The sequence below is a fragment of the Elgaria multicarinata genome, chromosome 6 (assembly GCF_023053635.1).
Source record: "Elgaria multicarinata webbii isolate HBS135686 ecotype San Diego chromosome 6, rElgMul1.1.pri, whole genome shotgun sequence".
NCBI classification, from domain to species: domain Eukaryota; kingdom Metazoa; phylum Chordata; class Lepidosauria; order Squamata; family Anguidae; genus Elgaria; species Elgaria multicarinata.
The window spans coordinates 57,121,290-57,137,969 of NC_086176.1; the positions used below are offsets into that span (position 1 = coordinate 57,121,290).

At 39.7% G+C, this 16,680-nt stretch overlaps 1 protein-coding gene across 1 annotated transcript in view; it reads right to left on the reverse strand.

The window, feature by feature from the left end:
• Positions 1–633: 633 nt before the first annotated feature.
• SPTLC1 (serine palmitoyltransferase long chain base subunit 1) overlaps positions 634–16,680 on the reverse strand; it is a 38,181-nt gene continuing 22,134 nt past the window's right edge. The window contains exons 9-15 of the mRNA XM_063129452.1: positions 13,287–13,394; positions 11,372–11,467; positions 10,498–10,594; positions 8,902–8,956; positions 4,957–5,074; positions 3,256–3,329; positions 634–2,153 (exon numbers count right to left, since the gene is read on the reverse strand). Of these exons, the coding sequence (XP_062985522.1) occupies positions 2,060–2,153; positions 3,256–3,329; positions 4,957–5,074; positions 8,902–8,956; positions 10,498–10,594; positions 11,372–11,467; positions 13,287–13,394 (642 nt within the window). The 3' untranslated portion in view covers positions 634–2,059. The remainder of the gene's footprint in view (positions 2,154–3,255; positions 3,330–4,956; positions 5,075–8,901; positions 8,957–10,497; positions 10,595–11,371; positions 11,468–13,286; positions 13,395–16,680) is intronic.

Sequence of the window (16,680 nt, forward strand, 5' to 3'; positions counted from 1 at the left end):
AGCCTCAGTGGGAAGGCTTCATAGAACAGGAGTCTTCACCACAGCTAAAGCAGCTGATGAAATTATATTGGTCTGTTTGGCATATTTGGCAACACTCCCAAATCCACATTTGAAAAAAAAATCCTACTGTTGTTAAGTTTCAGACTAAATTGCTTTGTTATTGCAATCTTATATTCATTACTATGTAGAAAGGCAGCATAACGTGAAGGGCAGTGGCTTGATTACATACCTCAAAATACAGAAAGACAAGCCTGAGGCCCATCTCAAGTTAATATGAAGCACTTAATCTGTTTTCACTAACCTGTGTCAGGTAAGGAGTCCATAGTGGAGAAACCAATACAGACAATGGTGGTGTGCTAGGGGAATAAAGCAGTTTTGGATCAAGCAGACCCACCCTGACATGCTCCTTCTTTCTACTGCCAGAGCGCCAGCAGCAGAGGTTTCTGTTGCTTTAATGAAGCCTCTGCTGGTCGTGGTCTGCAAAATCCTGTGGTCTCTGTGCTGCCCTCCCGGGGACTCTGGGGTTGCATCATAAATCCTGTTATTTCATCCTTAGTGTGATAGTGGATAGTGCAGCGAAAGGTGGGTAATAACTATGCAACAATATTCAGAATATGAAGTATGACTCAAAACTGGATCAAATATATGCTTTATTTTAAAAAAAATACGTCTCAAATATAGCATTGGAATCCATGTAGCAGCAACCAAAAAAGGCACAAAAGTGTAGAAACAACCCAAAGTATTAAAAGCAGTCTTTACCAGGCATTTTGACCACTACTTATGGCGATTCATATTACGCAAGTTACTCTACGCCAACTATTGTGAAGGGCAGAAGAGGAAGAAGTTGACATATTGTAACGTCTGCAATATGAAGTACTGTTTTACCTGCAAACTCCCGCACCCCCACAAATCTTTACTGCAGACCTTAATGGAAGTCTTAAAGCAAGTAGTTTCAGGACAGAGTTCGGAACTTCTTGAATGCAGAAGGCTACGGGCCCCTGCAACCAAATGTAGGAATTTCTAATGTACTTAAGAGTCTTTTTAAAAAGAGGTATTGATGATTAAGTACGTACACTAGAAACATCATAGTGGAATTAATTTGTCCATCAATTTCTGCACCTACCAGAATACAGTACAGTATTAGTATGTATTTGCCTGGATAAAGACATTCCCTTAGCACTTGTGGGCACTTTGGTTGGCACACCAATCACATACGTTCGTTCTCTCTCTCTCTCTCTCTCTCTCTTTCTCTCTCCCTCTCTCTCGGCATCTCCATGCAAACATCTTTGTCGACATTAGATTTCCCGTGTCTGCACAGCACTGGTGTATAAGTTAAATATATGGGCAAACCAAGGGAAAGGCAAAGTCATATGGAGTGAAAGCACTGGCGTGAGATGAGACACTGATGTAAAATTTGACAAATGGTTAGAAAATTGCCACTTCTGGGAATTTCAGAAATGAAAAGATCTAAAACAAATTAGTGTATAAATTCCTATACCCAGGGTAATAAAAGCTACTTAAGTACATAATTCAAAAGCAGGATTTTATAATACCATTTACAGTTTGTCAATAAGAACATTTTTGGAAAAATGTTATTTAACACAGCATTTTATTAAGAGTAGTTAATTAAGAATATTCTGTAAGTTTTCATATTCTTTTCATACTTATTAGCATTATACATGAACTCCCAAAAATAGTTCATTTTGTTTGTACATTTAGAGAACTAGGAAAAGGAGTAAGGCCCCCTAAGAACCGAGGTGAAACCATTGTAAGATACCAGTGTAGCAATGACCTCCAGTTTCAAAGGTACTTAAAAATAGAGCTGAGTTCCGAACATACAGTGTATGTTTAGCATTCCCATTTTTATTTTTTATTCTTTGTATCCCCCATATTCCCATCTTTTTGTTCTGGAATGACTCAGTGGAAGTCAAGCTTTAGTTCCATCAGATAATAAACCGAAGAACTTGAACCTTTGGAGTGCAAGACGATCGACCATACCATAGAAATAGGTATCCACCCATGATGGTGGGTGAGAAAGAAATATCCAAGTATGCCAGACTCAATTCAGAACAGATTCTGCAGCTTCCCTGATGAGCGAGGCAGCTTTGTCCAGTTCCAGTTCTGTTTGTTCTACTGTTACAACAACTCGAATGCTGGTAGGGGCAAGAACATATCAGTAAATGTTCATTTATTGCACACCAAAAAATTATTTATTTATTACATTTGTATCCTGCCTTTTTTCCTCCAAAGAACCCAAGGTGGCTTACATAATCCACCTCTCCATTTATCTTCACAAGAACAGCCCTGTAAGGTAGGCTGGGCTGAGAGTCTGTAACGGGCCCAAAGTGAGCTTCCACAGCTGAGCGGGGACTACAACCCAGATCTCCCAGCTTCCACTCCAACACTCTAGCCACTACATCACACTGGCTCTCACATACACCTTACAATATACAGACACAGTCAAACCTGGCCATACTGATGCAATTTAACTAATGCATCCAGTTGGACTCCTGTTTAAAACAGTACTTGGGACTGCTTGTGAAAACTATTTGGAAACTTCAGTTGGTACAAAATGCTGCATCCATAAATTGTGAAGTAAGATTGGGCAACTTCGGGAGCTCCGGGGGTGACTTCCCCCGCCCCCCCGGAACTTCCTCCCACCAGTCTTTTAAACAAAAAAGACTGTGATTTTAAAAAGTTCTTAAACAAAAAAAGATATCTGAAGCACTAGGGAGTTCAAAAAATGGTCAAATCTTGCTTGCTTACAAGCGAGATTTGACCCTTCAACGGACAAATGTTTCCCACCCCAGATTTATAGGCTAGCTTTCTTTTTCTTATTCTGTTTGCAGCTGCTGTGTTTATTCTCAATTGTAACCGTTGAATTGTTAGCCGCTTTGAGCACCTTCTTGAGGATAATTTAGGATAAATAAACAAAATTTTGAACAGGACAGTCAAACCCTGAAGCGCCACTGGCAGTCAGAGGTAATAATGCTGGGCTAGATGGACCAATGTTTTGACTCAGTATAAAGCAGCTTCCTATGCAAGGTCTCAGTTTGCTGCTTTCCTTTGCCCAGGTTTTTCCCCCCAGAGTTCTTTGTTTGATGTTATAGCTTCCCTTGTTGATGTGCAGCAATCTTTAAAATCCGGAGCTTCTAATACAAGGTACAGCAAGCTTCCCACCACACCACAAATGTTGTTTGAAGCACACTAGATCTGAGCAGTTTGGTTTTGGCAGGAAGGCAAGTATCTACTAACCTGGGTGGTGGAAGATATTTCTCTTCTTTCTCCAGATAGCGAGCCTGTGTTAGTGCAATACTTCTGTTCATACACTGGGAAGATAGATACAAACTAGTTACCAAACTACGAACATGAGGTGCCACACTTATGTTCTAACAATTACTACTACTACTACAACAACAACAACATAGGATAGCATTTTCAATCCTAGTTGCTGCTACTACTCTTCCCATTCTAGCTATCTCCACCATCTCTGGTTTCCATAGTGCAACCCATCCTACATCAGTCCTCATCACTGTTCCTTTCTCCAGGTTTACCTATGTTTGCACATAATGCTAAATCATAGTTTAGGATTACATGCATAAGCCTCCAGCTTGTGGCTTCTCCCTCCACTCTCCTCCTCTGGTGTGGCCATGTGTTCAGAATATTTTGCTTCAATTTAAAACTAACTGTGGTTTCCCATCTTATCTGAACCCAGAGAAAATTGTGGTTAGTGTTAACCATGGTTTACTGAAACAAGTCAACATCAAACTGTATCCAATGATCCTGGCTTAGAATCTTATCATAAAATTCAATGATACTGGCTCAGAATCTTATCATAAAATTATATTCAATGATTCTGGCTTAGAAACATATCCTTGCAGCTGCACCAGGAGAAGGAGAGGGGAGGCATGAGCCCAGGAGGAGCTTAGGGCTCAAGCATGTAAAAACTATTCAAGTAGGTCATGCTTCTTAGCAAATCTTGGGGCCAATTTGGCAGCATCTTGGGCACACATGCTGCCTCTCCCTGCTTAGAACAATGCCTGAAGTGGGAGCTCCTTTGTTTATTTCAAATGGGAAACCCATTATGATAAGAATATGAAACCTATAAGACAAGGCCAAAGCTGATTCAATAACGCCATGCGTAGAAGTCTGTGGGTAGATGGGAGGGAAATAATGTTCAAACAGTTCTTTTATTGCGGAGCTTAATATTCCCACATCATTTGAGAATTTTCAAGTTGAGTAAATTAGTACTGAACACTTAGAACGTATTTAATTAATTAGTTGAGAAAAAGCAGGGAATTTTCTTCCCCAGTGTTATGTGGTAATTAGCAGAAGAGAGATACTGGGAATACAAGTTGTATATGTTAAGACTTGTATTACTGGCAAAATAATCCACAGCACATTGGCATTACATCCAAATACAGGCAAACTATGATTTGGCGTTATGTCTGAATGTCACTATTTATTTTGGCTCAAAACTTGGATTAAATTTGATCTCCATGAAGGATCACACGATACAAACACTACTGGGACTGTACTACTTCATACTTAAAATTGTGTGTTTGATTCCTTCCCCAGTCTCTGCCAGGTGAAATCTAGGCTTGTAACCTTTCCCTCTCCACCAACACCGTAACTTTCCATAGGAGCAATTCAGCCTGCAGGTGAGCAGTTGGATTTGAAGCAGTACGCTCCAGAAAATGTAATACCATACAACAGTTCCGAACGTGTCAAGTTCAGCTCCTACTATACTCATATTTAGGATTTTGGACTGTCTTTCATATGGCTTATAAAAAACAGTGAACAATCCCAGATGACTGTTGGAGCCGTTTGCTACTTTCAAATTTCATTTAGTCTCAGCTCATATAGCAATTCAAGACGACATAACAGATAATACAGAATGCCCCCATTACTTCCTTTTTATTGTTATCTTACAGGATTTCCAAAAAGGAACCTTACATAATCTACAATTTCTTTCAGTAGCCTCATATCACTCTCTCGGGATCCAGTGCTCTCTTCCAACTGGAGATGTAGTGCTGGAGAAAGTGACTGTCCCACCAGTCGTAGACCAGGAATCCTAAATAAAGCCAACATATCAAAATCATCTACAGAGTCAGTGATTAAAATAAAAATTGTGCATATGCACATTTAATTAGTTTCGATACAACTGAATGCAATGCGCTGCTTGCTGTAGTGTAGGATTATGAGTCTAAAATGAAAAAACATGATCAATTTCAATCCTAACCTCAAGGTAGACTACCCCAATCAACAAGGCCCTGCCACCTTGTTCCCATCCATTTATTTACATAACCAAGCCATGATGTGCCATGAAGCACATAGAGCAGAAGCAAGCTGTATGCTTTAAGTACAGGTAGGTATGGATAAACCACGTCTCCCCTGCCTGACTAATTCCATCCCTTGTTGGATTAGAAGATAGTCCAGTATCCAAAAAAAAATAATTTGGGGAATGGAGCTCCTTTCCTAAATGCAGAGCACTGCATGTTCTACCATAGCAAGAAAGCCTTTCCTGGATTAGACCAAGAGTAAGTTTCCTATGACGTCATCCAATTCCAGAAAATCTAGGGAATGCGTAACAGTACATCTAGAAATGGACCCAAGAACCCCTAGCATGACTCTACAGTACAGCAGTCTTCCCTCCCACAACTTGCGTGGGTTCTTGCTCTAGCTGCCAAACATTTTAAGGGGAAAAATGTGCTAGTGTGCCTAACAGGAGCAGAGGTGACAGTACGTGGCCTGATGGAATCTGATATGAGAAGGACAAAATATGAAACTCTATGGACAGTTTCAGCTCCTGCTTGGCCCCAATTGCCACTGGTAACAGAGCCAGTACCAAGTAAAGTGTGCCTAAAATGTACTTCTAAATCAAGAATGGGTATTTCCTTGAAAAATGAGAGGATATATTTTCCTGCTATCGCATTAGCCAAAAAGCCCTGCCAGCCCAGATTTATTGCCTCTGATAGGACAAGTGAAACAATGTTCTAAACAGGGGATGCAAGAACACGGCAGGCCATTGCTAAAGTTGTGTATTACTAATTTTGCTTAACTTGATTCCAACAGTTACACATTAATTAAAATTCCTGGAAAAGTATGTTGTTAAAAAGTTTGCAAAGCTACAATAGTTTATTGTAAAAGCCATTTAATGATAGAAAACCGTCAACAAGAAGGATACACACAAGAGAAGTGTTTGGATAACAGTCTAAAGCAAACAATATCACAATCAGAATCGTTTGAACAACTCTAGGCCTGACGTACAGTTAACTAAGAGCACAATTCTATGCATGTTTAGACAGAAAAAAGTCCAACTCCCAGCACAGAAAAGGCCGGCTGGGGGAATGCTGGGAGTTGTAGGATTTTTTTTCTCTCTAAGCATGTATAAAATTGTGGCCTAAGTAGATTTTTATACAAGCACATAAAGGACTTTTGTGTCTCATCACTTTAAAAAAGGTGCTTATCACATAATAAAAATTAGTGTTTTCCTTCATCTGAATATTTATTTATTACATTTATATATACCGCCCAATAGCCTGAGCTCTCGGGGCAGTTCACAAAAATTAAAACCATGAACATTGAGTGCCAATGTAAATTACTTAACTATTTTACACAAATTGCCAAGCCACATTAAGATGGGACATGGTAGTTTAAATATAGAGGTAGATATCTAAATCCCACATCCTCTGCCAAGAACACACAACCCAGCCCAGTAAATAATTATTTAAGGGACAATAATTCAATAGTGACTTAGAACCACAGGGGTTCATAACAAACAAATATGCCACCATCAAGAGCTGTTTGGTGTATCCCAAACACAGGGCTGATGACAGTCATTAGGCAAGTTTTTAAATTACGACTTTATTCAGAAGACATGAATAAGGGATCATGAATAGACATATGTCTAGAAATAGAAGAATGCAAGAGCTTAAGCCACTAACAAGGAAAATAGTATTTTACCAAATGCAATTGATGCCTACAGATGGCGAGGTAAACATTTACATAAAGAAGTCTTAGGGTGCCATTCTATCGATTGCATTCTTGATGATTGGAAGCTCCCAATCTTGGAGGTTTATGATCATCCAATGTGGGCAGGAGGAGCAGTGGAGGTGAACTTTGCCTCCTCATCCACCCTGCATCGGAGGGGGGGGAGGGAAAGAGGTTGGAGAGGCCTCAAGACAGCTAGTATCCTGGCCTCTCCAGTCTCCTCCCCTCCCCGCCCACTGAATCTCTTTCCCCCTGAGGTAGATTTTTGGCGCAGGTTCTTTCCATGCTGGCTGTGAGGGGACACTGAACACTGTCTCCAGCCTCAGAGGGGGGAAATCTTCAGTATCCTATGGCCTCTCAGATGATGTCTAGGGACTATGGGACTGCTCCCTTAATATACCATTCTAGTAAGGAAGATATTCATGCTTCATGTCAAATAATGAGACATTTAAGTTTGAATACTAACACGTTTCAGAAGCGAAGATAATTGGTACAAATGTAACAATTAAAAGTACTTTAAAGGGAAAACCGTCTTTGAACCCCAGCTAATTCAAACCTTTGATATTTGCAGGTTTTGCCTAAATAGTGCTATACTCTGAATTTCTAGAGGCTGCTATACAAATCCCAAGTTGATATCCAAGTTCCTTTTATCAGTTACTTAAAATAAACCATCACCTGACACAAGTACACATCCAACTAGAGAGGAACAATAAACAAAGCAAAGAGCCAGACACAGCTCTTTCAGGCAAAAGGTCAATTAATGCTTGTGCTGGAGGAGAGAGGCTGGCTTTGTCTATATGACAAACGTATTCTAAAATGGGTATTTGACGTAGGGAGGGAGAAGGAATTTGGCCCAATCTATTCACAATGAACACACACTCTAGAGAATATGTAGTAAATATATGGGACTGGGACTTTAAAAGGAAAACCCAAAGGTAGGCAAATAAATAAGATATGCCTGGCTAGGGAAAACAGAATGATAGAATCATCTTCAATTATACACACCAATTTTATGCTATTGCCTAGGCTTTCCTCTGCCGTTCTGAAAGAGGCATCTCACAACTCCAACAGAAATGCTTAATACATCAATGCAAGGAGAGACCCAAATCAAGATATGGGGTACAATAACGGAGGACCTTTCACACAAAATATTTTTTTTATTATAGGCAGTGGTATACAAGTGTCACAAATCTATTGATGTGCATAAAAATTAATTCTCTACAAGAGAGGTTCTGATTAGTGTACCCCAAGTCTTGATATTGGTCATTGCATGGAATCCTGTGTTAAATGACTATATCTGGAGCGTAGGACATCTTTTCAATATAACCACAGAAAGAGTCTTGGCAATAAGTGTCCATTAATATCTATTTTTTTTTAAAGTGAGTTTTGTCAGGCTGTCAGATTTTAATTATGCCCCCACTTTTATTTGCAAACATGGACTGTGTCTTTGGAATCAACCAAAACACTTTAGTCCTTGTTACTGATATAACTTCTGGCGGGAGGAAAGCTGTGAGTGCCTAGAAAAGCTTTTTTGCACATGACATGTTTTTCTATCTCAACTACAATTTAATATAGCATTACTGGAGGAAATATGGTCACTTTAATCCATCTCTGCTACTGTAATGCCTTGGAAAAGCATTTTTAACTCAATGATGGATTATGGGTAAATTGCCCATATTGTATTTCAAGAAATTGCTCTGTGCTCTAAAATAATGTTTCTCAAGTTTATCACCTTAAGACATACCTGCAACTATAGTCAAGGGCAGAAGCTGTATTTTCTAAAGTGCTCAAACTACAATAGAGCTTACTTTTGAAGAACAGTTACATCTTTGATCAAATGTGAAACCTTTAGAAGTAATTTTCTGTTCAAAGTTCAGCTTTAAGTAATAAGAAAAAGTATTTACTTACCCTTGTAAAGCCTTGTGTATTCGCTTACATTTTTGCTGTAAAATCTGAAAAATGTCTAGACAAATACACCAAAAACAAAACTTAGTTCCAGTTTTGGTATCTAAAACTGAGATAGATCATTTAGGGTGCAATCATATGCAGGTTTAGACAAAAATAAGTCCTACAACTCCCAGCATCCCACAGCCAACCATAATGGGAGTTGTAGGACTTATTTCTGTCTAACCCTGCATATGATTGCATCCTTAAACAGCTATTTAAGACTTGTGCTAGAGTTTGTCCAAGCTACTTCTACATCCCATCTGCCCATCTACCACTTAAGGCATTATAGGAGAAGATTCAGAGTACATAAACTCAGCTGTTAGCCACACAAACATGGGGCCTTGAGGTGCAGCTCCAGGCTATCAGGAATCAGATGGCAGGTACCAAATAACAGGAGCTGTGGTTGCAGAAGCATGTCAGCAGTGGGACATTTGCTAAACTGGTTTGGACATCACAGCAGCAATTCCTGGGTTGTTTAATCCAGGAATTACAGGGACAATTAGAGCATGAGAGCAGTGTGCTTGATGTTTTCACTTGTAATCAACAACTCAGGAATGGCCACGTTCCTGAGTTGTTTCATGACAACTCTGGGTTATTTATGCGTTAAACAATCCCGAGTTAACCCAGGTTGTCTAACCCATGAACAACCTAGAGTTTCTGGATATGAATGTCACGAAATAACCCAGAAATGGGGCATTAAACGCGGAAACGGAGAGCTTCGGCTGTGGGGCGGTATATAAATGTAATTAAATAAATAAATAAATAAATGCGGCTTGCACATTCCGTTCGTTTCAGCAACTCCTGGGATAAAACAACCCAGGAATTGCTGCGATGATGGCTGACAATTGCAAAACAACCAACCCCGCCCAACCGATTGTTTCCACCAGGAAAGTTGGAGAACTGGCAAATAGCAAAAAGCCTGCAGGGACTGCCACAAAGGCATAAGAAATGTGGTCTTTGCTGAGAGGAGCCATTTTCTTTACTGGGGGACAGCAACATAAGCCACCTTTCTACTGATACACTTACAAAGGACAGAGAGGTAAAGACCTGCAGGATTGATAGGACAGATGTTCCTCCCCTTGATCATTTCAGTTGCCCATTTTGGCACTTTTCCCCAACTGTAATATTCTTTTAAAAATATGGACACAGTTCACAATTTTCGAGGTGTGGCCATCTTCAGTTTTATATAATGCCATTAGCTGAAGCTCTCTGGGCAGTTTAAAACAATGATCTTACTTGCTCTTTTCAATCCCTTTGGTAATAACTTCCAATATTGAATTGGCCTATTTCTGGAGCACTTTGAGCTAAGTCACTACAGATCCATGATCATTCTTCATGACAGCCAGTTTATTTTTCTTTTCTTCTGTTTCAAGAAAGATCTTCTCACCTTGGAGATTTTCAAGCATCTCAAATGTGAATGGCAAGTCCAACAGTTAACTTACGGGGAACTGTGGATAACCAAAACCACCTAGCAAGCCCAAGGGAGAATATGTATCTCACAGCACTGCTTGCAAATTATGCTAAAAATGTGTTGAGTTGGTTTTTTCAAAGAGATACCTGGGTTTTCTTCCATGATATTGAGGGCTTCAATGGCAGCAGCAGCTAGGAGAGGAGGCAGAGAGGCTGAAAAGCAGTACCCCTGACCAGACAGTCTCTGCAAGGAAAAACAATACTGACTGAGTAAACTTCTAACTACATTTTATATGAATAGCCCATTGCTAAACAAGATGAATTTAGGCGTTTAGCATGCCCTGTCATAAAATGGAATTAATCCAAAATGGTTTCTATGTCCAAACTTGTATCAGTTTTCAACCCAACCCAGGATGTGAGCAGTCAACCTGGTTCCTTTGCCATTGCAAGGGGAAACATGTATTGTTGCCAATGTCCAGGATTGGGCCCCTTAAATTTTGTAAAGCTCCACCTGTTGTGTCAGTGGCCATGTGTCCACAATTACCCTGGATCTCAGATAAAGAGAGGAATAGTATAGCCAGCTTTCTCTTGCACTAGCACAGCCTCCGCCAACCTGATGTGCGAGAGTTGTAGTCCAACACCTGGAGGGCAGCAGGTTCAGGAAGGCTGCAGCACCTTTTTCCTCCTGCCTTCTTCTCCCCTTACCTGGTTGGTCAGCCCCCCTTGTATATCCCAGGCAGCTCAGCCATAGCAAGGAGAAACACCAATTCCCCTGTGCTGAGTGAAGCCTCCATCCCTTTTCCCAGCAATAGATGCTGACGCACCATACTCCTGGGATTGTACTGGAGTGATGCAATTCTCAGTTGACAACATGTAACACATACATGCACTCTGCCCCCCCAACATCTAAGAGATTGGCTGGATGTGCCGCCCCCTCCTGATACCTCCCATTGGTCAGAGTGTTCTATTGGAATTTAACTCGGTAAGAAATGTATCTTGCATTTCAAGAATCTACACATACTTGGTGGTCAACAACGAAGGATCGTCCACAGCAAAATCCTCCAATAGAAGCCAGAGAGTTTTCCATACTTGCACTGATAAGATCAATGTCATCCACCTATTGCACAAAAAAGGGCAATGGTTTAATGTTAAAAACTGCATGTTTGGCAACCAGTCATAAAGCTGTAACAAAGAAAAGATTGGCTTTCCTAAGTTTTCAAATACCCACTTTCTCTCTCTCTCTCTCTCTCTCTTTTTTTTTTGGGGGGGGGGAAGCATGCAGCCCTTTAAATAGATATACTGAGTGACACATTTGATTCCTGCAATGCACTCTATGCAGGGCTGCCCTTGAGGAGCGTCCAGAGACTGCGGCCAGTGCAAAATATGGCATCCAGATTGCTTTCTGTCATGTGCCCTGCTGTCCAAGTTACACTAGCTGTGCATCAGCTGAACTAGCTGCCAAATTGTTTCCGGGCATAATTCAAAGTGCTGGTTCTTTCTTATAAGGGCCTAAACAATTTGGGGTCAGGGTATGAGGAAGACCTCAGCCTCTTGTATGAGCCTGCCCATACTTTAAGGCATGCTTCCGCAGCCTTTCTGTAAGTCTGGTGTTCCACCAAGAGGCTAGGTTGTGGGAACATGGGATGGAGCTTTCTCTATGGCAACACACTGGCTGTGGAAATCTCCCTAAGGAAGAGAGACGTAGCCCCTTCTTTATTTAGTTTTGCATGGGCTGTTTAAAACTTTCTTGTTCTTCATTTTAAGCAATTTTAAATGTATTAGCTCTTCTCTATTTTTTGGATTCCCCCCCCCCCCCCCGGCCCCGGCCACCCATGCCCCTTATTGTTGCTGCTTGCAAACTGTTTGAATGTTTTAAATTTTCAGTTGGAAGCTCTTTTGGGCTAAAAGGTGACATAGGTGACTCAGAAATAATTTAATGAACAAAACAAAATATGAAAAGAGTAAGTTACATGAGAGAAGATGCAAGTCAAACACAACACAAATTTCTCCTGTCAGTAACAGTCTTGTAAGACATCCACTTCATTTTAAATTTCTTGATTCTATCTATAAAAATCTAAAGGAGTGAAATGTATATGAAGCTGTTCTCAACTCAACTCTGGAATAGTTAATGCATTTGTAGATCATTACAGGAGCGTCCCAGAATAATTAAGATGGAACAAGTTATCTGGAACAAAAATGATCCAGGATCCATGAGGCTCAAAGCACTTTCTTTGCATGTGGAAGGAGACTGCCAATTTCCCCTTCCAATGTTAGCTTCATCAGCGCTGCTCTGACAGCCTTTCAATATTTGGGGATGGCTTCTGGAAGAGTTGAGGGCAGCTGCTGAAAGCGGAAGGTTTAAAACACTTGCAAGCACACACCACATAATGCATGTCGCCTTCTGATCATGGCCAGTATTTTGTAAAATGCCCCAAAGGATTTTATCATATCATATGCAAATGTACATAATGCAAAGATATGATTATATATGGTTCCTTTTAAGTGTTAAAAGAGCAAAGGCATAGGCATATTTTTATGTCCATTTTTTCTTTACATTCCTTTGTTACAGTCCGCAACAAATTCTTACTGAATTCAGATTCCTATGCAATTCACAGAAATGCAACCGGGCAAGTTGCAAGAAGTCAGATCATTTAAGGAAAGACTGTGATAACTTGAAGATACATTACGGGTTTATTTCTAGTAATAATTCCACCTACAGTTAACATTCCTATGCAAAACTAACGATTAAGGGATTACACATGAGGAACTATGTAATAGACAAAACTGCCATGCACACATTTTGTGTGTATGTATATATATATTTAATGGCTAGCAAAGCATTGCTATAAACAAGAAAACATGCATCAAACTTTGCTTTTTCCTACCAGTTTCCTGGCACTAAAAGCTATTTTCACTCAAGACAGCCACACACTTACATTTATTCCAAAATGTTCTGTAACTCCTCGTCCATGTTCTCCCAATACTCCGAAGGAAAGACTTTCTTCCAAAAATAATCTCACTTTGTATTTGTATTTTAACTTTACCTGCAGATTTTTTCAATTTACAAGCAAGACAAAACAATACAAGATTACTGGTTACTCAGAACAAGGAACTAGATTAATGTACAAGTTGCCACAGTATCTCTACTTCTGGCAGACAATCACCTTAATCCTAGAATGTAAGGATCAAGTATTTTAGTTCCTTGACATTGTTGTAAAACACAGAACACACAGTTCTACTGATTATGCATGGATGCAACTTTCTGTGCTTTGAGTATCTAGCAGAACCGTTCTTACCTGAAGCTGGGGAAATACTGAAGTTTGGAACAATTATCTTTAGCATATATTTAAGGATATTTTAATAGTTCTGATTTTACAGCAGTAGAATCTTAAAAACTTGAGCAAAGGTAGGGAAAGATTTCCTTAAAGAAGCACACAGAACACCCTCTTACAAAGTATTTTGAATCGTCTCAGTAACATAATATTTGGCATAGTTTTAATGCCAACACATGTTAGTAATGCAAAACTGAGGTTCAGGTAGACAAAAAAGCCCCTTTCTCCCACACAGAGACTTTAATTTGCTCTGACTTGTTATCCTCCTGCTGTTGATAGTTTTATATTTAGCTGACCCAGCTTTATGTTCTTCGCTTGCTGGTGTTTTAATTGGTGTTATTTAATGCTCTCTGCTTTGTTTGATATGGTTGATTGTGTTTTTGTAATCTTTAACTATATCTTTGCTTTAAGTTGGAAGCCGACTAGGGGGCTTTTTCTGAACAGAAAGGAGGGGTAGAAATGTTTAAAAATAAATTTTAAAATCCTGTCTATGAAAATAGTCCTAAGCAATTGTCTGGGTCAGTGGTCTTCAACTTGTGAGTCATACTGCAAGCTAAGGTGAATCGCAGGAGCAGAACCATCTTGCTCCTTTCATGAGTTTTTAGATAGAAGATACACAAAAAGAAGTTGTTAAAATTAGAAATTGTACCATGTAGAAAGCTGGGTTAGCCCCGAGTGTTGATAATGGACCTAGACAACTTTTCACTGCAAGTATGGGTCTGATAGAGGCAAACCATTTATTTAAAAAATGAAAAAGTAAATCTTAAAGTCAAGCAGCTGTGTTGCATTCTATCATATGTAGTGAATTTGACCTCTTATGGGGAAAAAAATATTGGAACAAGCTAGGGATTCTAATGGAAAGCATTTTAGAATACACTGTAAGATTAGATTCATTATTGTTTTTATTAAAATATTATAAATAATAATCACAATAATGATTATTATTAAAATATGAAAAAGACACAAAAACAAACACTTTGAAGTGGTAACTGCTGCTCCAATGGGTAACTGTATCAATGAGCTATATCCAATGTTGGTCTATCTTAAGGAACATTATTTCAATGGCTCTACTCAAAATAGGAACAACACTGGATACAATCCTATATTCCAAATACTGGAAGCTAAGTACCAACTCTAAAAGGGTGGATTGCAAAAATATGGCGCTTTCTTGCAATGGCCAAACTGACAAATTACATAAAACCTAGATAAAATAATCAAAAACAACATCTACTTTAAAAACATTTAATATATTAATACAATTTTTTAAACTGAATTGTTCCAAGCATACAACTTCGTTGGGTTTGTTGTATGAAAGGATGATATGTAAGGTTGGTAATTTTGACCTCCTTAGCTATTAATTCAAAGTGTACTGTTTAAACTTGATACTACTTTGCTTCTTTATATGCTTGGGGGATGGGGTGGGGGGACCTTGATTTAAAGAAAGAAAAGAACTGGTTTACTCTATAATCCTGCAAACAATGCTAATGCAAAATCTGTCTGATAGAACAGTTTGCAATACAGAATACAACATACAAATAAACAAACAAACTGGCATTAGATGGCATTAACATTTCTTAGAAATAGTTATGTCAGTCTAAGTAGAGAACACTTAATGGAATGTGTTTATGAAAGCCCATTCAAGATCAATAGTTTCATTTGGGTAGGATTATTTGTTCATCTAGGTGAGTACAGCCTGCTCTGTCCGAGACTAGCCCTCCAGGACCTCAGGCAACTGCTGCTTGATCTTTTTATTTTTATAATAGACACTGAACCTTCCTATAGATAAAGCACATAAGGACAGAGCTACAGTCCCTGCACTCAGAGTACATGGATCTCCTCAATGACTGCAGTGTGTGTAGAACAACATGTTCTTCCCAGAAAATCTGCATTACTTGTTAGTCCACTCAAAGGTTAAGGTAGAACCAAGAACACAACCTCTTCCATCCCTTCATTTTATAGCCTTTATGGCTGAAAGGTTTGTCTTAAAAATACATGGCCAAACCTTTATGGAATCTCAGGTGAGGGGAGGGAAGTGAAATGCCAGCGTTGGTGGACCACACAGGACCTCCAGTAGTCAGACTGTGAGGGAACAATGCCATGCTTTTCCTTATGGCGGGCAGAACTCATTTTCAAGCTCTCTACATTTATATAGGTAATAGCTTCTCTCAGCACATATTTTGTTAAGCTTGGAGAAGATTTTTTTTTAAAGTGCAGAACACAAACAACCTTTTATATCTATCCATCCTGCACCTTCAGTATAAAAAGAATACCCTCAGGAATGCAGAACTGTTTTTCTTCACTAGGAAGCGAGAATCTCTGCCAAGAAAATGAAATTGCCTACGTTAGTCTTCTCCAATTTGCTGCCTTCCAGATGTGTGGGACTATAACTCCCATAATCCCCAGCCACATTAAAGCTCATCTCCACCACCATAAGGGTTTTGAAAGCTCAATAATGCTGAATTCTGTGGCTTCCCTGTACATGTGTTAACACCATTGAACACCAAAAACCATGCTTATAGGAAGTCCCTTATTACTTAGCCTATAAGTGTACAAAGTCGAAATGCAGACATTCAGGGTTCAACCCGATTAATTACGGCAAAAAACTGAATCTCAAACAATTTACTGCTTAGTCATTCAGCAACAGTAAGAGAACGGAACACAGCAATTGCAGGTCGAGACACCCCATTTCCAGGGTGTGAGTGATTGCTGAACTCGGTTCTTTTGCACTATGTATCAGCCACTGTCTTACTGGCTACAACTAATTGGGGGTGGGGGGCAAACACACCTATTTACAGAAGATCAAAAGCACATTATTAGTAAGCAGCCAAGGGCAGTACCCAAGGAGGCGCTTACACCCCTGCCGATTCTAATGTGCCCTGCCGGTCTCCTTTTGCAAGTGGTCCCCCCACCTCCCACGTTCAGCACTTCTGGTGTGAAAACACTCATTTCTGGAATATGGCAGGTCAGCAGAGCTCACATAAGGGCGCTCTGCTGACCC